Raw genomic sequence first — 27,223 nt, forward strand, 5'->3', positions numbered from 1 at the left:
AACTTAAATGTTACACAGGCATTAGCGTCACTTTGCAGTGTGCATAGTACTACAACAGGAGAAGATATCTTCAAAGAAATTCAAAAAGCACTAACAGAATATAATTTGGACTGGAATTGTCTGCAGTGCATGACAGTTGATGGAGGAAAAAACATGTCTGGTATAAAAATGGGGTTGGTTGAGCAAATCACAAAAGCTTGTGAGGATGCAAAAATATCAAAACCAATGTTTCTTCACTTTATCCACCAACAATCACTTTGTAGAAAATACGTTGATATGAGCTGTGTCTTGAAACCTGTTATTTCTATGGTAAATTTCATTTGCTCTCATGTACTTAATCATCACAGTTTAGGTCTTTTCTCAGGGAATGTGATTATGTTGACTTGACATATTATACTGCAATTCGCCGGCTTAGCTGTGGAAAGGTTCTTTCACGCTTCTTTCATCTCAGGAATGAAATTGATATATTTCTTACCGAGAAAAACCGTTACGAACCACTTTTATCAGATACCGAGTGGGTTTGGAAATTGGCATTTTTTGCAGATCTGGTGAACCACATGAACAATTTGAATTTAAAGTTGCAGGGTGAAAATAACTTAGTTTGTGATTTATTATCTCATATCAAGGCATTCAGAGCAAAGTTGATACTTCTGGAAGGCCAGGTGATGAACATATTAAAGATAAATACAAGGAAGGAAACTTGATCGATTTTTTATAAATTTTTGAACTCTGAGCAGTTCCCAAATTTGAAGAAATTTGCTTGTAAATTTATATCTATTTTTGGAACAACGTATCTTTGCGAACAAACTTTTTCCTGAATGAAATATATCAAGTCAAAATACAGGGCAAATTTATCTGATGAACATTTGAAATTGCTACTTGTAATTAGCACTTCAAAATTTGAACCTGAGTTTAATAAGATTTTAAAAAAACAAACACAGTTACATCATTCACATTAATGGTTTTATTATAATTTGTGATAAAAATATGAGAATTTGCTGATAGCGCTTGTTGTCATTAATATACGATAATTTAACCTCACATACTCTGTAATCAGTTTTTATCTGCTTTCAATAAAACTCATATCTAGTTCTAGAGTTTTTTATTACTACGGCCCGCTGAACAGTGCTGGAAGTACCCAATGTGGCCCTCACGGTGAAAAGTTTGGAGACCACTGTCTTAGACCATCCTGGCACACTTTTTGAAAAACAAAACCATAGCTTGGATATAGGGTGGGGGGATTTTGAATAGTGGGGAATCAAGGCCTTCATTTCAACATGGATAATTTCTTTAATAAGATCACAATAAATGACTGGAGAACAGAAACATCAGTATGACAAAGGAAAGGAGAAGTAAAGGTCTTAGAGATCTTCCTATTTGGCATTGTTGTGTCAAAGAACACGAGGTTGTGAGTGGCTAAGAGACGGGTATTCCATTAGAGATGAAACTTCGATGAGATTGTGATCTGAGCTACCAAGAGGCATGGTAATTTCAACACTATCTGGAAGGGGAACTGGAGAGGATAGTCAGGAATTCTGGTTGGGAGATGATTTGCTTTAGCATAAATCATTACTTACAGCACTGCTTCTCTTTTATCTTGGTCAGTGGAGTTGGAGAAGCAGTACTGTAAGTAATGACTTATGCTAAAGTCATTACTTACGGTAATGTGGAACATTTTTTTTTGCAAGTTTTTTTGTTTTTTTTAAAATAATTTTATTTTGAAGTTTGTCTTATTTTAACTGCAGTGACTATATTCATTTACTCTCATACATTTCAAAGGTGAGGAATAAAAAGCAGGTGAGCATAGTGTAGATGGAGAAGGCATTACAGAGAAGATCCAGTTTTTTTTAGGGGAGATAGGAGAGCTGGGGATGATGATCGATAGAAAACTGAAATTCAGGGAGCATACTACAAAAGTGATGAAGGTATCCCCAGAGGATTGAGGCAATACTGAGAAGGACACTGACCTGTGAGATAAAAGAGCTATCATTCCGTTGTAATAAGACTCTAGTCAAACCACATTTTGACTATTGTTCTCAAATTTGGTCCCCAGGATTTGAAAGAGATAAATTAACTTTGGAAAGGGACAGAGGCAGATAACAAAGATGGTTTCTGGACTGTACAAAGTTAGTTATGAGGATCGGCTGAAGGAATGTTGGACTGCAGAGTTTGGTGGATAGAAGAAGGAGTGGTGATATGATCGAGACTTTTAAACTGTTGAAAGGCAGTTATAGGTTAACACTGGGGAGTTCTTTCACTTGGTGGAACAGTGGAAAGGAGCAATGACAAGGGGTCATACCTGGAAGTTACGAAAGGTAGCTGCGAGCAAGAGGGTGAGGAGTGATTTCTTTGGATAGAGGGTGGTTGAACCGTGGAATGAATTGCCTGATAGAGTGGTGAGAGCAAGAACAGTCAATGAGTTGAGTGGTATGACTGTCTTTCCTAGGAAGGCCCTCCCATGATGAGTCTCTTGATTCTATGGAGGCCTGAATAATAATAAGAATAATAATAATTATGTGATGTGAATGGTGAGTGCTCCATTCACACTACATAATTGTAGGTGCTTCAAATGTCTTTTTCAGATCTACAATTCAAACAGAGATCCTTGTAATAATTCTTTGATTTCTCAACTTAAAGTAGAAATCTGATCCTGAAAGCCTGAATCCAGCTTGTTATTCTCCAAGTTTTCCCCTGTACAATTTTTCTTAGTTTTTTTTTTTTTCTGAAGTATGCTTGCATAATCTTACTCAAAGGCATTCAACAGGAAAATTCTTCTGTAGCTCTTATATTAGTTTTATTTCTCTTTTTCAAAGATGTGTAGAATGAGAGCTCTACTCCATCTGAAATATGATTATCTGACTAGACTGTCTGAATTATGCATTGTATCCACTATAAAACTTTTATACTTCTATATAATAGCATTTCTGATAGACTGCTAACTACTCCAGCTACCATTTCAAGTTTTGATTGTTTTTTCTACCCAAGTAGATTGGATTTCAGATTGCAATAAAGAAATAATTGATTTCCTGATAGTCTCCAGAACATTCTGTCACCTTCATGATATTTATCTACTATAGTGTAACCAAAGTCTTCCATGCCTTTGGTTTAGCTGCTTTTACACAATGCTTCATTTTCTTACTGGGAATTTTCAATATGTTTCCTTCTTTTCCATGACTGCCTCTGCAACTTTCTGCATTTTCTTAAACATCTGTATGTCTGGTATTTATTTTGCACTCTACTGCTTAGGTCTCCCAAAAAGAATCAATTTTCCCTTTTGATTTTTGTTAGCTGCCATCTCTAATGACTTGAAATATTTTTCCACCTTTTCCACAGTGGAACTTTCCTATAGGACTATAGGCAAAATTAAGTCACAAGAATTTTGATGCTTGTTCATATCACTATCTGATACTGCCTGCTTTTCAAGAAAATTATCCACATATTTAGTGTCGAATGCTATAGCTACTCCTTTCTACTGCTTGTAATTGCCTGAAATTGATATCCTAAATAAAAAATACAATTTAAAATACAAGATGTATTTGTTATTTAGAAGAATTCTATCTGTTTTTGATTTTTTTGTTTTGGTAATACCAATTATATGTCAACATGGTACTTTTCTCCAGTTCTTCTACCAGGTTCACCCCCCCTCCCCATTAATGCCTCTTAATAATATATGTTTGTTTCAGTACCTGACTTTTCATTGTTTGTCCTGGTTTCCTGACAATAACAGCAGGTTTCTTGTTTAACAGAGTGATGCCCAATCCGGCATGAAATTTCATTACTTTACCATCAGTTTGATTTGGTTTAAGCAAATAAGAATAAAATTTGGTTAGCTAAATTCCCAAATGCAGCACATCCTTGTTTGTTCATTATCCAGGAAAATACCTACTAATAGTGTGCACTATGAGAAGGTGAAGATTAGGTCATTAGGTCAGAATGTCTTTGTCAGTTCTCACACAATACCCTAAAATGATGTGCAGAGATCTCCTCCCAATCAAATAGTTTTGTCCCTTAGGCAATCCTTATTAATTAAATTTAGTCTAATAAAATAAATTATTCAGTTTCTTTAATTTTTCTAAATTTTAATTTCTTCTACTTCTTTACATTCTCTTTCCTTAGTAGTTAAACCTTAAGAATTTATAATTTTAAAACTAGAATTTTTTCATTCAAAAATAGTATGCCTTCATAATTCATAGTAATGCAATGGAACACACCTAAATGTATATAACTGATTTTCAAAAACTATCTTCCAGTAAATTTAATTAACCAGAGGATTTAAAAAAAGGAGGCAGCTTCATACCTGATGATTAAAGTACAAAGAGTTAAAAAGTTTTAAAAGATTGAAACAACAGGAATCAAGAAGTTCAGAAAATCTCACTGAAGCTGTTTAAATATCCTCATCTCAAATATCCACAGCTCTTCCATTTTTCTCTAACTGTTCACTACATGTAATGATAGTTTCCACTTCAGATTTCCTCACTATTGCAACAGAACCCTAGAGCTCTGTGCTCTTCCTTTATAAATATATGATCTCATACTACTCTCAAAATTTCATTCATAGTTCAGGTGATAACAGCACACTCCATCCTTTTGTTCATTTAACAAATCTTGGCATTTTCACATAATTCTTCAAGATTTTTCATAGCCAATTCCCTAAACGCTGACCTCTTTACAGCCTTGTGAACTTCTAATATTACCATAACAAAGGCCTGTTCTATATATTTCAATGAAGATCTTATTTTGTTTACTTTTATTTTTGATGATACTCAGATCTTATTAGGTAACATCAGCCTGGGTTGAATTGTTGCTCTAGTCTTTCATTGAAGAAACACATCATATCTGCAGTCTCTTCAGTTTCTAAAAACCTTTTGTCAAAACAGTGCCATACTCCTCCTAAAATTATACAAATCCCAAATGACAAGTCTCAAATACTATTTCTGATGGTGCATCAAAAACCATCCTAAATATGCTTAATGCTATGAGAGAAATCCATTTAATAAATGACTCCCCCACTCTCTCTCACAGATCTGTTCCAATCATTTGCTTATAGATTTTCTGTTTCTGCATTATTCCTTTTTCTACAGGTATTTTCAAGGCCTCTCCTTCATCAAAATGGTGGCCATCATTATTCCTCCACTTTCCTCAAAACATGTCAACAACCATACACAGTTCTGATTCATATTTACTAAACCAATTTCTCATCCTTCTCATTCATTCAGTCTAACCTCTGTTCTTTGAAACAGCTTTTCTCACTTTGTTTTTATCAAGTGACTACAACCAGCAGCTATTAGATCAAATAACATATCAACAGTTTCTTATTTCTTTTTAATCACTAGTATGTGCGCGCACACACACACACACAGACAGAATATACAAACAGCAATGGGTTACCCTCTTTACCCTCCTCATTCCACTACTAGCTTCTATATGTAGCATTTAGAAAAACTAAGCCCTCAACACAGCCATGATTAACTAATAGTATGGCTATGCTATGTTATGATGTGTTTGCTATTTGGGAACATGGCTTAGACACAATATACATTTTTAGTGCAAGTTAATAGTCAACATCCAAAAAAACCATTCCAACATCCTACATTCAGGATAGATCAGAAAAGTTACCTAAAGTTCTCTGAAAATATAATCTCCTTGCTACTTTCAAACCACTATTCAGCTAGAAACTTTCATCCATTCTCATAAAGATCAACATCATCCTCTTGTACATTCTGGAGTGTAGTTACTTATGCATGCAGTTTAGCTTATTTTGGACAGACTGGTAGATCAGTTAGCATTTGCCTTGAAATACACAAAAATTACATCCATTATCATTTGTATAGCAAGTCAGGTTTGGCAGACCATGCTCTGGATACTCCTTCACACAGTACTGAATAGAAGACGACATACCAATGTCTTCTTCCATTCAATACCATGTATGTAATATCATAGAGGCTGCTGTAGGTCTGAGTAACTATTTTTATAAACAGCATCAACTACGAATCACTTCCCCAACCTCCACAAGTATGGCTGCATTAATTGGCCAAAGATTCTGGGAGATGATCATTCTGAAACCAAATAGTCTGACTTCTAAATTTTATCCTAATAAAAAAATTTATATAAGGTAAATCCATTTTATGTTATTTATTAATTATAATGTCTTACATTCCTATACATTACCTAATTTAAGCCTGACTTCTCCAAATTAACTTTATGGTTATATGGCCCACAGAAAGCAATGTGCTAGACTATACATAATACAAGATTCAAGACACCGATCAAGTTATTTATTCTTGAAAAGAATTCAAGGCCAAATGGAATCAATCTGCTGAAATTTAGTTTCTTTCGTATAGCTTCCTATCAAACATGTTCAACATTACTTATTATTAGTATTTATGCCTTGAGAAATTAATTTAATCCATTGTGTTATTATGTATGAATCATGAATTATTATGTAATCTCTGTGTTTACAATATTAAGAATTTGACCCCATCACCAATTTCAAAAATTTCGGGTTTCAGACATCTGCAACTAACTTTTATAAATACTACCTCAATAAAAGCAACAGCATATTCTGTATTCACTAATAAACAACATTACCAGTGAAAGATTAATGGTGAAAATTAGTCTTGTTATTATACTGTCTCATCTTGTTTAGTGATGAGGCATACTGAGCTTAGTCTGTATATTATAAAAGTAAGTATGTATCATTCCTATAACATTATACATTATAACAAATATCTTCAACTTACCAGACAGCCATGTAAGTTTATCACCTGAATTCCACCACAGAATCTTGTTAATTCATATATAGCTTCATCATTTACCTGAAAATTAAAACATCCAGTTGTGATTGTTTTTTTAATATATAATAACAGTTATTTATTTAAATTAAAATAAGCAATTTTCTGATTTCATTAAGAGTTACTGAATGATTTATCAATACAAATAATTTGGGTTAAAAGAGCAATGAATCATCTGACATTTACTACTTGACACAAAGCAAAGCAACTTGACTCACTTGCATCCAACAGACTATTACATGAATATTTCTATATACATTTTCCTATTCACACATAGATAATGAATGAAACTAGGCAATGACACTATGTATTTCACCATGATGGTTACAAATATACCACAGGTTTGATAACCTCTCATGGACAGGATTGCTATAAAAAAAACTCAGTATTATTTAGAATTGATATGTTATAAATCTTTTCATATATCTTTGCAAAATCTGTTATAAGCTTTTAGTGACAAATTCCTTATATTTTTCTTAAGAATCAATTATATAAACTGCTTTATAGTTATTTTTAAACAGCACCATCATTCTAGTGTTTTCTGCATTAATTATAGCTGTAGAAAGTTTCACATTTGTCAATGAGCAAACAGTATGTACTGCAATGTACTTGATTATTATTATTATGGGTATCTCCATGGAGTCAGTAGACTCATCGAGGGAGACCCAAACTGTCAAAATAATATCTATCATATCTCTTCTTGAATTCATTTACAGACTAAGAACTCACAACTGAGTCAGGCAATGCATTCCACTCATTCACTACCCTCCAGGCAAAAAATCTAGTTCTCACACCCTTGTTAACCACACTTTTCCTTAATTTCCAGGGATGGCCTCTTGTTCTTCCATCACTATCACACAGCTGAAATATTTCCCCTGCATCAATCTTATAAGAACCTTTTAGTAATTTAAATGAGATGTGATAACGATACCCATCTTGTGAGTGTGAAAATTCACAACATAACAATAGTCGATGTCTATAAACCTCCTTTAACATCATGGTCTATAGATGTGATACCTACTTATCAACATCCAACAGTATGGATTGGTGATTTTAATAGCCATCATGAAGAATGGAAGTACCGTGATAACAACGACTGTGGGAATATCCTCGTTCAATGGGCAGAAATAAATAATATACACCTTGTATTTGATGCCAAAGATAGCAACACCTTTAGATCATCAGCATGGCAAACAGAGTCTAATCCAGACTTATGTTTTGTTTCAATAAACAGAGAAGGGCAAACATTACCAGCAAAACGATATGTACTTTCTAACTTCCCACACAGTCAACATCGACCGGTGTTACTAGAAATTGGTATGACACTACCTATAGCAAGATCTTTTCCAAGACCGCGTTGGAATTTTAAAAAAGCAAATTGGAGAAATTTTGCGAATGAATTGGATAAATGTGTTCGGTGGATACCTGCTAGAGTTGCAGAGTACAAGAGATTTGTAGGAGCAATCATATCAACTGCGAAAAAATATATCCCTAGAGGTTACAGAAAAGATTATGTCCCCAGATGGAATGAAGAGAGTGAACATCTCTACAGAGAATTCCTGAAAAGTGAAGATCATGAAATAGCAGATGAATTACTACATACATAGCCTGAACTCATCTCGAAAAACAAAATGGACTGATACGGTTGAAAACCTTGACTTCAAACGATCAAGTAGAAAAGCTTGGAATCTTCTCCAACAACTATCCACAACTAATCTACCTAAAAGAAAAAGCACAATCATCTCCCCTGAGAAAATAGCTAATCAAATCGTTAATATATCAAGGGCACCTAGGGACCGTGAACATACCAAGAAAGTTAAGAAAGAACTTAGAGCTTTAAAAATAAATGCCCCTCCTTTCTCACAATATGCCTCAATCTTCACTATAGATGAAGTAAAAGCCGTCATAAAAGATATCAAAGCAGGCAAGGCCCCCAGGCTTCGACGGTGTCCATCCTGAATTTCTGATTAATAGTGGGCCAAATACTATAAAATGGTTCTGTGAATTCTTTTCTGATTATTATTGACTGGCCGACTACCCAGCCAGTTTAAGAAGTCAAAAATAGTTGCTATTATTAAACCTGGAAAACCACCCCAGGAGGCAAAAAGTTAGACCTATTGCTTTATTGAGTTGCACCTATAAAATGTTAGAGCACCTTCTGTACAACAGATTGTCCACACCAATTATGCAGCATGTCCCGATTGAGCAAGCTGGTTTTAGAGAAAAACGTGGTTGCTGAGATCAAGTGCTCACTTTAACATCATACATAGAAGCTGGATTTCAGAAGCAAGAAAAAACATCAGCTGTCTTCTTGGACCTAACAGCAGCCTATGATACAATATGGCATGAAGGTCTTATATACAAATTTCTTAGCATTGTCCCATGTAAATGGACTGCACACTTAATTTCCTCCATGCTCACTGAACGTTTCTTTCAAGTTATATTAGGAAATAAAATGTCCCGACAACGAAAACTTAATAATGGTCTTCCGCAAGGGTCAGTATTGGCACCCTTACTTTATAACCTATATACATATGACTTGCCTGCTACCATCTCACACAAGTTCTGTTATGCTGATGACACTGTAATTGCCATTCGTCACAAAAACATGAGTCAGGCTGAAGACGTACTTACAAAAGATCTGAAAACTATAGGTGAATATTATAAAAAATGGAGGCTCCAGCTCAATCCAGACAAAACAGAAGTATCAAGCTTTCACCTTAATAATCACATGGCAGATGTCACTTTACATATCTTCTTTGAAGGATGTTTACTACGACACAATAAGTTTCTGAAGTACTTGGGCGTTACCCTGGACCGCACCCTCTCTTACAAGCAACACCTAACAAATGTTTCTGCTAAGTTAAGAACCCATAACAACATAATACAAAAACTAATAGGCATGACATGGGGAGCAACAGCCGATAATCTGCAGATTACTGCTCTTGGTCTAGTTTTCTCTGTTGCCGAATATTGCTCACCAGTGTGGCTAAATAGCGCACATGTTAAACTTGTTGACAGCCAACTAAATAATACAATGAGACTGATTTCTGGCACAATTAAATCAACGCCCACACACTGGCTTCCAGCTCTTAGTAACATTGTTCCACCGAATCTGCGCAGGACCAAGGCTCTCTTACAGGAGTATAAGAAAATCTTGGAGAACACAGCCCTACCAATACATTTAGATCTCCCAGACTTAAGTGTATGACAATTGAGATCAAGACATCCACCACTACAATTAGCCCAACTACTACTACATTCTAACTTTGACTTGAAGCAAAAGTGGCAAGAACAGTGGGAGAGCCATACAGATGACATCGCAAAATTTTCTCTCAATGAATTACAAGAAAGTTTTGATGCTTGCTCACACCTCCCACGAAAATCCTGGACTCAGCTTAACAGAATACGAACTGGTTATGGTGTATGTGCAGACATGCTTTTTAAATAGGGTAAACGACCATCTCCACATTGTGATTATGGAACTCAGAGACAAACTGTGAACCATATTGTGACTCAGTGTCATCTCAGAGCATATTCAGGAGACAAATTGGACTTTTTAAGTGCTGCACCCGAAGCCATGAACTATCTGACCAATATGGATGTAACCTTTTAATTTTATTGGTTTTTAAAATGACTCTTGACTTTTAATTTTATATATTATTAAAGTGTATTGTACTGCATATTTTGATATTCATGCCATACGAATAAATAAATAAAATAAAGTAATTTAAATGTTTTTATGATATCCCCTCTTTGCCTATCAACCAACCTCTGCAATCCACAAGCTCTCAATCTATCAATGTAGGGAGCATTTTTTTTATATCACTCTCCTCTGAACCCTCTCCACAACCTCCTCATCTCCAAGGAATCCAAGTGACCAGACTTGAGCACAGTAATCCAAATGTGGAAGTATCAACGCCTTATAAAGGGGAATAATAACCTCTATCTCTGGGTGTGTTCTTCAATAACCAAGTAATCCTATGTACAATCTTGGACACCTTAGCAATGTGTCCTCTGAACTTCATCTCCACATCCACCAACACCCCCAAGTCCCTAGTCTCATCAATCTCTTGGAGTACCAGCCCATCAATGTAGTACACAGCTGGTAATCCTTTAATCCCAAAATGCATAACTTTACACTTTTCCGCATTGAACTGACATCCATTACCTTTTATCCATTTTGCCAGCTTATTTAAATCATCCTGCAAACTCTCAACATCAGCTAGATTTTTTATTGTGCTACCCAACTTTGCATCATCAGCAAACAACTGAATATCTCCCTTTAAGCCATTTCCTATATTATTTATGTACAAATTGAACAATAATGGCCCAAGGACAGAGCCCTGAGGCACACCACTGTCACCTACCTCATCCTGAACTCTGCTCCTCCCTACACCACTTTCTGGCATCTCTCCCTGAGCCATTCTCTTATCCATATCAGCAGTTTAGTATCCATCCCCACTGCTCCAATTTGCACAACCATAGTCCATGGGTTATCCTGTCAAAAGCCTTAGCAAAATCCAAAAGTACAACCGTGTAACCATTTTCTTTGTCCAACTCAGATGTCATTCTATTATAAAAAGTTAATAAATTGCTAAGGCAGAATCGACCTTTAACAAAACCATGTTGGCCCCTATAGAGTATCATATTCTGATCCACCCATTTTTGAATTCTGTCTTTAACCAACTTTTCCAATACTTTTACCACCACTCAAGAGATGGTGATTGGTCTGTAATTAACTAGTACAGTCTTAGAGCCACTTTTATGCAAAGGAACTACTTTGCCTTCCTTCCACTCCCTAGGGACCATACCATAGTTCAAACTTAAGTTAAATAATCGAGTAAGAGTTATTGACAATTCCTTTGCACATTCACGTAACACCCGAGCTGATAATCCATCTAAAGCTACGGCAGTGTTTGCATTTAAATTCTGCAATATACATATACTAAGTACCTCTGATTTATTAACTTGAATTCTCATTAGTTATTGCTACAGGTACAGAGATATCCTCACTTGGGTGATAGACTTCTGAAAAGTGATCACTCAGTAACTCTACTATTACATATGAAGTGGTCACCTCAATACCATCAGCACCCACTAAGGTTATCCTTCCAAAGTCATTCTTCCTTTTACTTGCCACATAGCAGAAGAACTCTTTGGGATTACCCTTGATCTCTTTGGCTAAGGTCTTCTCATAATCTGATTTAGCTTTTCTTACTATGCTGGTAACCTTCCTAGCTTGAGCGTGTACTGATCATCTTTCTCCTTGTAAATTCTCCATAACATTTTCTTTTTTTTTGCAGATCAAGCCTGATACTACTACTCATCTATCTAATGCCTACCTTCTTTGTCTTCCTAACCATGGGAATACATTCTGATATTGCCTTCCTCAGATACCTGCTGATTTTATCCCATGCACTGCTAACATCTTTCCCCTGCAATATGTTTTGCCATGGGATGGCTGTAAGCTCACTCTGAAGCTTATTATAATTACCTAACCTATAGTTCCTTATATACCCCCTTCTTAAGAGAGAAATCTACAAATTTTGTGACCTCTCAAGTCAATGTTTGTGACAGCTAAGTTTCACCACATGATTGATCTCACCAATTGGAAGTAATGAGGACACCTTACTTAAGAATGTCCTCTGAACCAATGACCAGGTCCAACACTGTCACACCACAAGTCCCTTCAGTTATGTGATGTTTCAAGTTATTATCTCTTAGGAGGTGTATGAATTCCATTTCCTCCTCCTAATTGATATCACTATAATTAAAATCCCCCATAATAATCACTAACCCTGCACTTATTGCACTAATTTGCTGATGCATGAATTTAATATCATCCCCATACCCCCGGGCCTATAACAGCAATCAACTGTATATTTGGTTGCATTGATCACCATTTCACATCAGACCACCTCGAATGAACTATCATTCACACGTCTATCCTCTTGATATACTACTTTCTTTGGCTGCAACTCAATTATCACCAACAGTACTCCTCCCCCCATTATATCTTCTTTATCTTCCCTGAAAATACCGTACCCATCACATTCAATTCCAGTAACCACATCTTCTGTTGACAGCCAAGTTTCACTAATGCCTACAACTTTTGGTGAGATTGCATTGACTAATGCCAAAAATTCTTCCCTCTTATTTCGAATGCTTCTTGCATTAGTATACAAAAATTGCAGATTCGCTTTATTTCTTGTACCAGCTTTAGAACTGCTGAAATTACATTCTACTAATTTCAGTAGTTTCATGCTGATTTTTATCCACTCTATTCTTCAAATTATTTTGCAAAAAAGCATCAACAAATATACATTCACTGCCTAAGTTTGTCCCTCTTACACTCAACCTTTTCAATTTTAGTTTCTCTGCACAATTACTTCAACTTGTTCAGAAAACAGTAACTTCTTCAAACACTTATGACCTTCCATGTTCAGATGCAACCCATCTCTTGCATACAGCTGTCTTTTGCCTTCAAACACACTCCAGACATCAACAAATTCCAGACCTCTTTTTTTGCACATTCTTGCAATCATATCATTAGTTATCATCGCTTGTCTACTTAACTCATAATTGTCAAAATGAGGCAGCACACACACACAATCCTCCCTTTGACACTTTTCTTCTTCATGATATCTAACAATATTCTTAAATCTTTTGCTACCCGATTAATACCACTACTCAGGTCATTTGTACCCACCATAACTATCATCTTTTCTGCATCATGCCTTCTCTTTATTGCTAAAGTCACTCTCTTTATTGTTCCACCAGCCAAGCACTCCCAAGTCATACCGCTCTTCATACCCTTAATCATAGAATCACCATATATTGTACCACTCATAATTCATTCAAATCCAAACAAGCATCACTCACAGCCTCATTTTTTTTATGCTATTCAGCAGGACTCTCCCAGTTTCATTACTTTCCCTCAATGCTCTTTTACTTACTCCCTCACTTTCACGACATCTCATTTCTTCTAGACCTCTTGTGCTTTCATTCTGCTGACTCCCAATCACTCCCATATTATTTAATACTTCATCATTCACCAAAGAGAAACTCTCCCTTACTTAATCCTGTTCTAGTTACTTCAGCTAAAGTAATCTCCATAGTCCTAATTTCTCTATTCAACACCTTTAACTCAGTTTTAATTTCCAGATTTAATTTTCAGTTTTAATTCCCAGAACCTCCTTACTGAGCAGTTCCAATTCCTCTTGCAGGAGATGAAGGCCACTTTTCATTTTCACGAACTCCTGCTGTAGCTCTTCCGCTACGGTCCCGATGTCTGCTTCCATTCCTAATTGCTCCAGTCTATCCCGACACTTCTCACATACGTCAACGTTTTCATTCTTCTCATTGAGCCTTCACATTCTTCAGCGCATACATATAGAAGTTTCTGCAATGCATTCACTATGAAAAATCCAAGGCAGAGCTAGACTTTCGTGTAGAAGTCCTCCGAGCCACTGACATACGTCTCTTGATGGCTGCCATCTTTAGATGAAGTAGTGCAATGAACACACAATATATACAACAAAGTTTCAGCAATAACACCACTGAAGGACACTCGTATCCAATCGAAGTACAAGTGCAGCACAATTTGAAACAAAAAGCCCTACTATACTTTAATTTAAAAACACTTTTTCTAGCATAGCTCAAAACGCCCACCACATTGACTTGTGATACTCAAAAAAAGTTCCTCCAGTCGGCGACTAGACTCGAACTCTGTCCATCTTCATGCGGCTTAGTAGGGAGAACAAGCACCACTTCCACTGAGCTACACAGGCCTCTGTTGGAGAAAGAGAATCAACTGGTAAACACACTAAAATCACAATAATGAAGCTGCAATTTAAGCAAATGAATAGGATATGACAAAACAAGGAATAAAATTCTGAGATTATTTTTAATCAACTGTAAGCCTCAAAGCTGGATTAATGAGAGAAGAGCTCCATATAACCAAGGTGAAGAATCAACTAACTCTTCAGTCCAATCCTCATGATCCTGCAACGTACCTCTTGTTCATATAGTCTTCAAAGGAGAAACTCTTTGAAAATACGATAGTGGCATATTTATTTTTTTAATATATTTTATTAGGGCCAACAAAGGGCTTATGTTTCATTTATGTGAATTTCACCTAGAAAAGGATGTAATCCTTTTATTTTATTTAGCAGCAGGGACACACACTCTCTCTGTTATTATTTTTAGAAAAAAACAAAACATTTTCTTGACCTAATGTTCTGATACTGCCCAGTTGCTCCATATGCATTATTACAAAACAGCAGCAATATTTTGTAAATCCTCCTTGCATAATGAGAGAAGAGCTCCATATAACCAAGGTGAAGAATCAACTGACTCTTCAGTCCAATCCACTCTCCTCCCCCCCCCCAAAAAATTAATGCAATTAATTTTGGGAAGAAGGAGGGGGAAAGGGGGTTACAGTCCCATCTAGCTGTTTCTATATATTTTTCTAGGTAAAATAACTAAGCATGAATAGCGAATTGGAATAATTTAAAAATGTCAGGAGGAAAGTAGGACTGAATAAAATTAGGAGTCTCTTTTAGTAGTACATTAGTATCTAATGATGCCTGAATTTTTGAAGATGAGTTTTTTTTTAAAATATTTTTGAAATTCACAATTTTTTTTATTTTATAAAGGAAGGAGAATCATCTGGTTAGGAGGAGAGGAGGGGATTGATTTTGCTGTATATTAGGAAGTTTGTGAAAGTGGAATGCTTACTCTATCAACTACTAAACAAAATGGAGGGGGAAGGGGAAGAGAGAGAGAGGATTGGTTGTTTGGGTTGGATTACATTCGCACAAAAACCACTGACTGCTTATATTGCGCAGTAAAAATATCTGTTATTTAGCAACATCAGATTTATATATATATATATATATATATACCTTCTGTCCAAAAAGAAACTGAACTTTTGATAGAAAATAAAACACAGGCCAATTATAATTTTTTCAAATCATTTATTTCAATCAATATACTCTCCCTCAGCTTCGATAAAGCGTTTGGCACGGTCAATTAATTCTTTAAATGAGGTTTTTTTTATATCAGTTTTTGGGATACTGTTGAGGATCGTGGTTACTGCCACTTAAACGTTTTCAATGGTGTCGTATTGCTTTCCTTTCATTGGCAAATGCAGTTGGGGGAAGAGAAAGAAGTCAAAGGGTACTAAATCAGGTGAATACAGCGAGTTATCCAACATACAAACTCGGTTTTTGCTCAAAAACTCTCTCACAATGTTCAAATGATGAGATGGTGCATTATCATGCAAAAGTGACCAGCTGCTTGCATCATGATATTCATGCCATACACGATGAATTCTCGCTATTAATCGCTTCAAACTTTGAGATAAAACTCACCATTGATCATTTGGCCAGGCGGAATGAATTCTTTGTGGATAATGGCCTTGGAATTGTAGAAACAAATCAGCATTGTCTTTACTTTTGACTTCTCCAAGTGACTTTTTTTTGGATGTCCTTCTTCTGGTGGTCTCCACTCAGCACTGTTTCAGGCTCATACTCAAAACACCATGTTTCGTCACCAGTAACAATCATTTCAAGGAAGTTTGAGTCCTTATGAGCGTTTTAATGAGGTCCTTGCAGTGTTCAATTCGATACATTTTTTGGTCGTTGGTCAACTTGTCAGGAACAAATTGCGAATTCAATTTACGAAGGCCCAAATTCTGGGTCAAAATGTTGTGCACAGTTGAATTTGGAATCCCCAATTCATCTTCAATCAATCTCATGGACGATTTTAGGATTTCTTTAATGAAATCACGCACTTTTTGGATGTTAACTTTGCTCAGTCCAGTTTTTGGATGGCCCGGCTTTTTGTTGTCTGCAAGTGTCTCATGACTACTTTGAAATCACTTAAACCACTGGTAAACTTGAGTATGGGATATGCAATCATCACCGTATGCTTTTTGAAGCATTTGATGCATTTTGGTAAAACTTTTACCAAGTTTAACACAAAAGTCAATTACAACTCTCTGTTTGAAACTCATTTTCCGACCGTTCGTCAAAACACACCATCACTCTTGGCACTATAACTCGGCTTCTGATGAAAGAAATGTCATAAACAGTTGACACAACACTAATGAAGGTTGCTTTGTTTTTTGACAACAAAAAGATACAACAGGCAGCGCCACTAATTTCTTCTATTTTTGAAAAGTTCGGTTTTGGACAGAGGGGTGTGTGCGTGTTTTTCAACATTTTCTAAATTTAGTAATGGCTAATTTCTTTTACAGAGTGAGAGAAAAAGGAAGCAATTTCGGTCTTATTTTATATGTAAAGATTTAATTAAGTGTGTTTATAGAAAAAAGGAATATATAAAGAGATCTTTATGTATTCCTTTTTTTGAAAAGGAATACATAAAGATCTCTTTATGTATTCCTTTTCATTCCGGAACTCATAAACTTGAGTTTTTAAGTACCAAAATTAAAGAGAAATTATACTTTTTAGAATTAAAAGTTTTTAAGTTCATTGCTATGTTGTTTTATGGTGCCAAACAGTACTGTGTTTGTGCCCAGATTACATATTTCAGAATAGGAAGTTAGATGTAATGAAAAGGATAAGGATCTAAAATTTAGGGGTCACATCGCCAAAATTGTGAAGACAACACAAAGACTTCTGGGAATGATGAGGAGGACACTGACGTGTAGAAGTAGGGAGATTCTTGTTCCATTGTATAAGGCTTTGATTAGGCCACACATGGACTATTGTGCCCAGATTTGGTCACCTGGTTTTCAGAAGGATGAAGAGATGTTGGAAAGGGTCCAAAGGCGACTGACTAAGGTAGTTTCTGACCTCTGGAATGTCGAGTATGAGGAAAGATTGAAAAGATGTAATTTGCAGAGACTAGTGGAGAGAAGGAAGAGGGGAGATATGATAGAGACCTACAAGTTGGTAAGGGGTTGCTATAGGATCAATGGTGGAGAAGTTCTACAGCGAATAGTGGGAGATCAGGGGAGAACCAGAGGTCATCCCTGGAAACTGTATAAAGAGGGTGTGAGTAGGGGAGTGAGAGGCAGGTTTTTTTCGTGCAGAGTTGTGATTGGAATGCCTTGCCTGAGAGTGTGGTGTCTGCAAGGAGTTTGAATGTGTTTAAGACCCGGTATGATGAGATGTGTGTGAGATAAAAGGACCTCCTAGATGAGTCTTTGACTCCATGAGGTCTTGTTTAATAATAATAATAATAATAATAATAAAACAGCTGTTGATTAGAGAGAGAGAATATACATTCAGGAAGAGATGAGAGTTTGTGGAGAAATAGTATAACAGAAGGATGTTTTAAATCAGAATATATAATTGAACAGTCCCAACACTTCAACAACTTATGGCTGTATTAATTTATCAAATATTTGGGAGAAAGTAATTTAAAACTAATTACAGGCCACTGAAAACTCACATGCAATCCAGCCATTTATAAGTGTACTATGAGAGGACATTTAGTTCTCTTAGTGAAAGGTCATCAAAAGTTGCTGTTGAAAAGATGTTTATTTTTGTAGTAAAGTAGAGATATGGATTTGCATTTTGGTGTAGTTTCATTTTTCATAGCTTAGCACAACTTAGTGATTGCGGATATTTGTGTTCTTGAAACAGACTTTTTTTTGTAAATGCAATGTACATACATGCAAAATGTGGAGAGTATCTGTGAAGAGACTAAACAGAAGATGAGAAGGGATATGAATATGTTGAAAGTGCAATATTCTGTTGGACTACAAGTTATCGGTAGATGTAAAACTAGCAAATGGAATGAAAGGGTGTTTAATAGGAAGCAAATGACCATCATGAAAAGGAAGTAGTTGCAGGAGCAAATGATTGAAAAATAATGGAATGGATGTGAGTGGGACTACAGAAGTGAACGAAATTATATAAATTAAGTGGATATTAAATCCAACATAATTTCAGAGCCGAATTAAGAAACTATAAAAGTTTCATATTTGAAAGTTGATCAGAGAGCTTACAGGAATACACTCACCACCATACTAGAAGTTGCCCTAGCCAAATCTAATAGCAAGCATGCACACTGAAGCACCCGTATATTCGCCTACTGTTGGTCCATTTTATTAAGGTTTTTTCACTGATCTAACAGTTGTTTCAAACTCATTGGTTTTTGTCAGAGATCAGGCAAAAATCTAAGAGAGTGGCTTTTGTCAGAGATCAGGCAGAAACCTAAGAGAGCAACACTCTCAGTACTAAGGAACTCAAAGCGTTGGAGAGGTGCATTTTCTGCAAGCAAACGATTAAAATGGATGAAGCATAAGAAATTAGGTTCGGCTAGAGCAACTCCTAAAGTATGGCGGCGAGTATATTCCTGCAAGCTCTCTGGTCAACTTTCAAATACGAAACTTTTATAGTTTCATATTTCAGTATTCAGCTCTGAAATTATGTGGGATTTAATATTCACTTAATTTACATATTTTTGCATTGCAGAATTGAAGCATTTTGGCACTTTATTTCAGTAAATACTTTATGCAATGACCGAGAGTTCGCTTACACAAAATACACATCTCCGACACTTCGAGTTCCTTAGTGCTGAGAGATTTTGCTCTCTTAGGTTTTTGCTTGATCTCTGACGAAAACCAATCAGTTTGAAAAACCTCTATCAGATTAGTGAAACCTTATTAAAATGGACCAATAGTAGGCAAATATATGGGCACTTTGGGGTGCGTATGTTCACTTGCTTGCTATTCGATTTGGCTAAGGCAACTCCTAGTATGGCAGTGAGTATATTCCCGCAAACTCTCTGGTCAACTTTCAAATACAAAACTTTTATAGTTTTAATATGTAACCTTTACAGTTTGGGGTGCTTAAGGGTCAAAGCTGTATAACTGAGAGGAGATCTCCACACAGGCCTTTAAAGGAATGCAGAGAACCGACCAGGGCTTCTGATCTAATGTTCAATCTTCACCTTCTCGTGGTGCACCCTGTTGGGTATCTAATTAGATACCGAACAAACGAGGATGGGTTAGAAATTTGGGATTTAGCTGACCAAATTGTATTCTTATTGGCTTAAACCAATATACAAAATGATGGTACAACATGACAAAATTTCATGCCGGCTGGGGCTTCATTGTTAAAAAAGGCCCCCCCATTGTTTTCGCCAGGGAACCAGAGCAAACAGCGAAAAGTCAGCTACTAGATTAACCTGAAAGCACACCTCCCACTCAACATCACCAGAGTTAAAGATCGGTACTATCAACATAAGAAGCCTGAATGACAAAGAAATGGAGCTAGCTGTGGAATTAGATAAGTACTAGATCGACATAATAGGGGTGACTGAAACAAAAAAGACAAAAACTGGTCAGATCTTTCTGAGCAATAAATACAAAATGTTATATTTAAGCAATGACAATCAAGGAAAAGAAGGGGTAGCCAATAGTATTCAACACTAAATACGAGGCTAATCTTCTTGAATGGCAGGCAGTCTCAAGTAGCATGATGTGGGCAAAAATCAGAATGGGGAACTGGACAATGAGACTTATTTGTGCCTATGGTCCCACAGAAGGCTCTACTAAGGTAGAAGTGGAGGAATTTTTTGAGGCTATAGAAAGCTACTGACACAATGAAAAAGGAAAAGTTGGTTCTTGTTGGGAATCTAAATAGCAGAGTAGGAAGTGATTGTCAGACATACAAAATGTTTTGGGAAAATTTGGAGAAAAGAGCAAAGCTAATAATAATGGCTAATACCTGTTGGATTTCTGCTCAGGACATGGACTGGTTATTACTAACACCATGTTCCAACATATAAATGTGCACAAATTCACATGGAGAGAAGAGGTAAGGAATAAGAAAAGTCTCAATGACTATGTTATTGTTGATAGTGATGTTTTCTCCCTGGTGCAGGACACCAGAGTGCACAGAGGATTTGAAATTAGAAGCAATCATTATTTAGTCTTGAGCAGGATAAAATTGACTTTCATATTGAAAAGAATTACATGTAAGAAAGTTTTAAAGCGAAAAGTTGAGCAGCTCTCAGATCTGACCTATAGACTAAAATACACAAAGATTATTGGGGAAAAAAATGAAAGAGTTTGAGAACAAGAACCAAACCTTTAAGAAAACCCTGATTGATTCAGCCAGAGAGGCATGTGGTGAGGTTGTCTCTAAGGATAGAAAAATCAGAACTACATGGTGGACACAGGAAGTTAAAGAGGCAGTGAAGGGAAAGAAGAAAGCATATCAAAAGTTCCTGGCAAATAAGTCAGCTTGTGCTCTTAGAGAATACAGAGACAAATGTAAGAATGCTAAACACTGTGTAAAAATAGATAAACAAAAGTCATGGAAGGACTTTGGCAAGAACATAGAAAATAAATATCAAGAAGATGGTAAGATATTCTGGAGATTGTCGAAGAAGCTTAGAAATGGAGGAAATAGTGCTGTAAAAGGAGTTAGAGATGATAAAGGTGACATGAAAACGGGAGAAAAAGATATCCTTGAAGTATGGAGTAATTACTTTGAAAAATTGCTAAATGAAACAAGCAGTGATAGCACAGTGGTAAAAAAAAAACACTCAACAGGCATACTGTCAGGAATACATATCCATACTTGAAGTAGAAAAATCCACCAAAGGTTTGAAATGCAGAAAGGCAGCAGGAGTAGATGATATTCGACCAGAAATGCTGAAGTATGGTGGTATAAAAGTCTTACAGTGGCTGCACTGCATAGTTCAGAAGGCCTGGACAGAGGGATGAATTCCTGATGATTGGAGTAGAGCTCTAATAGTACCCATATATAAAAAGGGAAATAAAACTGAATGTGAGAGTTACAGAGGTATTTCCCTACTGAGTATTTCTGGCAAGATTTATGCCAGTAAACTTGAGAAATGGTTGAGAAGAATTGTGGAAGAAATGCTTAGTGAAGAACAAGCTAGATTCAGGCCAAATAGAGGTTGTCAGGATCAAATCTCTTTATGACAATTAGTTGAGAAAGCATGGGAATATAACAAAGATCTGTATTTAAGTTTTGTCGATCTGGAAAAGGCATACGACAAGGTGTCAAGAGAGAAGCTATTCAATACGCTACAGTTATATGGTGTCAATGGGGCATTATATCAAGCAATACTTAGTCTGTATTTGAGTTGCAAGTCAGCAATTAGAACTGAAGGAAGTACAGGAAGATGGTTTTAATGTTAAATCTGGTGTGAGACAAGGATGTACATTATCCTCCCTGTTATTCATTATCTATATGGATCACATTTTGAAGAAAAGTGGGATTAAACATATCAGAATTGGAAATGTTAATGTCAGCTCTTTGCTTTATGAGGATGATGTTATACTTCTAAATAAATCTGCTACAAGTTTGCAAGCAAGATTCCCTGACTAAATTGAATAACTGTTGTAATAGATATGGTGTGAAGGTCAGCAATAAAAAGACAAAGACAATGAAAATAGGTAGAATCGTTGAAAATGTCAACTGTGTTTTGAATGGGGAACCTGATGTACATCAACATTTAAAACATTTCAGCTACTTAGGCACGATTTTTAGTAAGATGGTAAATTAAATATGGAAATAGACAACAGAATCAACAAAGTGGTGTGGTAGGAAGTCAATTGAATAAATTCATATGGAATAAAAGAGAAATTAGTCGGAACACTAAATTAGCTGTATACAAGACATTCAAACCAGTTTTAACTTATGGATCTGAGAGCTAGTCAGAAGTAAAATACTTGACTAGAGACTGCAGATATGAGAGTCCTGAGAAAGATTAGGGGAGTGAACAGATGGCATCAATGGCAATATCATATTAAAAACGAGGATATTAGAAAAGAACTTGACATTGTAAGCATCCAGGAATGCGTTAGCAGAGCTAATCTCAGGTGGTATGGTCACTTGAACAGAATGGGAGAGGAAAGATTAGCAAAACAAGTGTTCTCTGCCAGGTTGGCAGGAAAACGACCCAGAGGAAGACCAAGATATAAGTAGATTGATATGGTACAAAGTGCCTTAGACAATAGAAATATAAGTTCTGATAATGTTGGAATATTGACAAGTAACAGATTGATATGGAGGAAAATTGTAGATAGGAAGTTAGTAATGATGTAAATTTTTCATGTAGTACTATCATATCCTGTACATCTCTTGAGGGTACATATCAGTAATTTGATGATGATGACCTTTATAGTTTCTGTATTCAGCTCTGAAATTATGTTGGATTTAATATCCACTTAATTTATATAATTTTGCATCGCCGAATTGAAGCCTTTTGGCTCTTTATTTTAGTGAAAGAAATTATAGCTGAAAAAACAAAAGTGAGTGACACTGGAAGTGAAGGAGAGTCAGAATGAGGAAACTAACGATAACTAATGGCATGTATGCATCCCAGCAGTTGGATATGTGCGGGGATGAGAGAAGGGAAGAATGCGTATATGCGTAAACTGTAGGCAATGGGAGGAATTCAGTAAGTTAGATGTTACGACATCCGACCTCATGGTGTCAAGAGCGATAGAATCTTGAGACAAGTAGTGTGATAGGTAAGAATGATGAGCGAAATATGAATGAAAAAATAAGAGTATGGAGTGCGAAAAACGAATAATTGTGAAGTTTTCAAAGATAGTCTTGAATGAGAGGATGAATGGCGAGTAAGAGTGACTAACTTGTAGAGAGAGATGAGTTGAAAGAGGAGGTGGAATGTCTCGGAAATGAGATGGGAAGTAAGAAAGATGAATGGAAATGAATGCAAGGCGAGTCAGAGGAGGAGTGAGAGAGAATTATGGGAATGATAGAAGAGGAAAGAATAGAAACAGTAGAAGAGAAGGAATGAGAGAAAGGTATGGGAAGGATAGAAGAGGAGAGAATAGAAACAGTCAGAGAAAGAGAGAGAGAGGAAGTGAGAAAAATGCGAAGGAATTCTGGAACCACGGATTGAGTGATGCCATGACAGCAGATAAACAAGGGAAACTGAGAGAAAGGGTTAGAGTACGGAGAGTGAGGGATGCAGGTGAGCAATCAAGGAACAGAGTGGTAAGAGGTGTGATGCATGGAGACTTAATGATCCAAGGTGTGCAAGATAGGATGCCAGAGGAGTGTTTGCCTGGAGGAACGATAGAAAGTGTGGCTATGGCAATTAAGTGTGGTGAAAGGGTAGATAAATGATTGTGATGGTGGGCACGAATGACTTGAGAAGCAGTGTAAATCGAGTGGCGAGAGATCTGAGATTCATGTTTGAGGTTGTACAAAAGAAAATGCAGATTAAAGATAGTGTGTGTGTTACCCAGGTATGATAATGAGGAGCTTAGCAGAAGAGCAATAATAATGAATAGAATAATAGCCAGAATGTGTCAGAAGAGAAGATTGGAATATGTGGATGCTTGGAGGACATTGGAGGAGAGAAAAGAACTTTATGTGAAAGACTACTAGCATTTGAATGAGAAAGGGCATAGACATCTGGAGAGATTGCTGTTTTCTGAATGAGTTGGTGTGTCAATGCAGAGAAACCAGAGTTCCCAGGGTGGCCTCTTGTAGGAATGGGTGCTTGGGGAAAGGGGGATGACATCAAGTAACACTGAGTTCAATGGGGTCTGGAGGAGATAACGATAAGTGTAGAAGCAGTGGCATTTTTATGCTTTATACTAATGCCAGGAGTATCCGGAATAAAAGAGATGAATTGGTGCTGCTGATAGCGTCAGCCTGGCCAAAGATTATTGGGATCACTGAGACGTGGTTGATGGAAGATGATATAATAACAGGAATAGAAGTAGCAGGGTACAGTATTTTTTGTACCCTGACGATGGGAGCCTGCGAAATAAATTTAATGAAATTTATTTCGCAATTTACTAAACTTCTATTGTTGTGTCGATAAAAACAATTGTAAATGGTTGCTAGATATTGCATTAAAATGTACAAGCCTCTTTGGCTCAACATATATTTGTGAACAAACTTTTTTCAGTCATGAATATTAAAAAAATCGAAAAATAGGAACCACTTGACCGATGAAAATTTAGAATAAATTTTGCGGTTGGCTACTATAAAACTGGAATCAAATATCAAATCAATACAATGTCATGCATCAAATTAAATTCACTTACTTTTTATTACCTTTTTTTGTAACAATTATGATAGGTATAAATAAAATAAACAATATATGGTAGATAACTTTCAAGTTTTTTTTGGCAGCCATCCCATAAGTAACAGTGGAACTATGCGACCCTCGGCCTTAACAAGTTTGTGCATCCCTGGTGTAGACACATTGAATCAGTTTGAGGCATGGTTAGATGAGCATTCTGTGCATCTCTCACGATGTGTCTGACTCCATTGAGGTCAAATGTTAATAATAATAACATTAATAATAATAATAAAGAGCATGTAAGAATGGATATCAGGAGATTATTGAGGAGAGTGAAAGATAACAGTGTAGGTGGAAGAGGGATCGATGTGTTTCTTATGTGTGATAACGGTGAGTTGAGACTGACAGCAGGGATCATGAATGATATGTTGACAGAGCTCTGTGTGAGAAGAGAGTGGAGTTTGCGAATGTGTGGAATGCATTTGAGGAAAACATGGAAATGTACAAAAGTGACAGGTTGCATTTGAAAGAATTTGGTGCAAGTCAGAGAGGCTATCATGTGCAATAGTCTCTCTGATGTGAGCAAGAGAGCAGAGGAAGTAAGAGGCATGGTTAGATGAGTTGGTGATGAGAAAGATCAGGAGAGAGAGAGAACTGGTGAAACTGAAGTGATGTAAATGAGAATAGTAATACTGTGAGTGATAATGATAGCACAAGAATGCAAGATGGACAGGGAAATGGAGGAGTTAGGGTGGACAGGGAGACATAGTATAAAGAGAGTGGATGTTGGAATTAGTAGTGAATGTATGTATGTATGAGGATGGTCAACATGGGAATGGAATGTAGTTGTAAGATAGAGTAAGTGGTGATAAAGGCAACTGCGAATAGCTAGGTGTGAGGGGCAATCACAAACAAGTGGCATGGGCAGGACTGGTTATAGACCTAAAAGTGCATTGCTGTATTTATTTACAAATGCTAGGAGCATCAGAAATAAGGAAGATGATATGCTTCGGTGATCGAGTTTATTCGTCCAAAACTTGTTGGAATAAGTGACGGGAATAGAAATGGAAGTGATGATGTTTTCCATGAGAATGGAGTAGATAATAAATTAGGAAAAGTATTATTATTGTTGATAGCGATATCCTCATATCTAATTCAGAATACAATAGTGCAGGAGATTTCAAACAGAAAATGATCATGCTATTTGAGAGGATAAAACTGAGTAACATAGTGAAATGAAAAACATACATGAAGGTCTTAAAAATAATTAAGTCAAACAGCTTTCTACTATCAAATACACAAATATTGCATACTGAGAGAGAGAGAGATTTTGAAAATAGGAAATCACACCTTATGAGGCTCATTAGCAAAATATGTAAAACACTGACTTAGGGAAGCAAATGATCTACAAGGACAGAAAATTAGAACTCTGTAGTAGACTGCTAATCATTTCCTGGTATACCAGCAGAAGTATAAACTAGATATTATAACAAACCAATATAATTCTATATTTCATGGTATTCATTCTATATTTTCAGGACTGGGGCAACTCGTATATAGAAGCTAATGACTTCACATCACTTGCCTTAGTACTGATGAGACCTCAATAAAGGTCGAAAACAGTATGGGTAGTGACCCTTCCCATGATGCATAGCATTATACATGTCTGCAAGGAGATGTGCTTTGCATTATGGGATACTAAGGCAAGTGATGTGAAGTCATTGGCTTCTATATACGAGTTGCCCAAGTCCTGAAAATACTTCAGGTGCAAACTTTGTTTGTTTATACTTCAATAAAGGATTAAACCAAGTATATAATTTCTTGGTATCTTTAATTTATTCCTGTAGTTGCTACAAGTTTACAAATATAGTTGAATCTGAGCTGTATACAAGAATACAGGAATGTGCATATATTTGCTTAAAGTAAACAATAAAATTAAGCAATCGTCAGACTTTAGAAAATTTTAAAAGAAGAAATCATGAGTCTTCAGGGGTTTATTCTAGTGCGTACAGAAATGGCAAATCTGAGGTACCCAATGCTGGACTCAGTCTTGCTTCATTCAGTATATTTCTGATACGAGGGTGGTCTGAAAAGTTCTCGGCCTGGAAGAACTACATTATACTGTTATTTACAGATAATACGGGAAAAAAATACTCAATATCATCCTCCAGTAGTATAAAAAATACAGGGATGTCTGTTTTGACCATATCTGTTTAATCTGTACCTGGAAGAACTACATTATACTGTTATTCAGATAATACAGAAAACGTAAAGTATACACTTCACCTACATAAATACAGTGAAGACTATGCAATGCATGCAAATTTTAGTAAAACTAAATTAATGGCAATAGGCAAAAATGACGAAGAACTTAACTTAGAAGTGGAAGGAAATAAACTGGAACAGGT

General features: G+C 36.2%; 1 protein-coding gene across 10 annotated transcripts in view; it reads right to left on the bottom strand.

Moving 5' to 3' along the window:
- Positions 1-27,223, bottom strand: part of LOC150110302 (F-box/LRR-repeat protein 20) — a 325,839-nt gene that overhangs the window by 72,397 nt on the left and 226,219 nt on the right. For all 10 annotated transcript variants that reach the window (XM_090392650.1, XM_090392658.1, XM_090392667.1 and 7 more), the window contains one exon: positions 6,741-6,815. In XM_090392650.1, coding sequence (XP_090248776.1) covers positions 6,741-6,815 — 75 coding nt within the window. The remainder of the gene's footprint in view (positions 1-6,740; positions 6,816-27,223) is intronic.

The sequence above is a fragment of the Typopeltis vanoorti genome, chromosome 1, assembly GCF_054136105.1.
Source record: "Typopeltis vanoorti isolate ZY-2024b chromosome 1, IOZ_Tvanoo_1.0, whole genome shotgun sequence".
NCBI classification, from domain to species: Eukaryota; Metazoa; Arthropoda; class Arachnida; order Uropygi; family Thelyphonidae; genus Typopeltis; species Typopeltis vanoorti.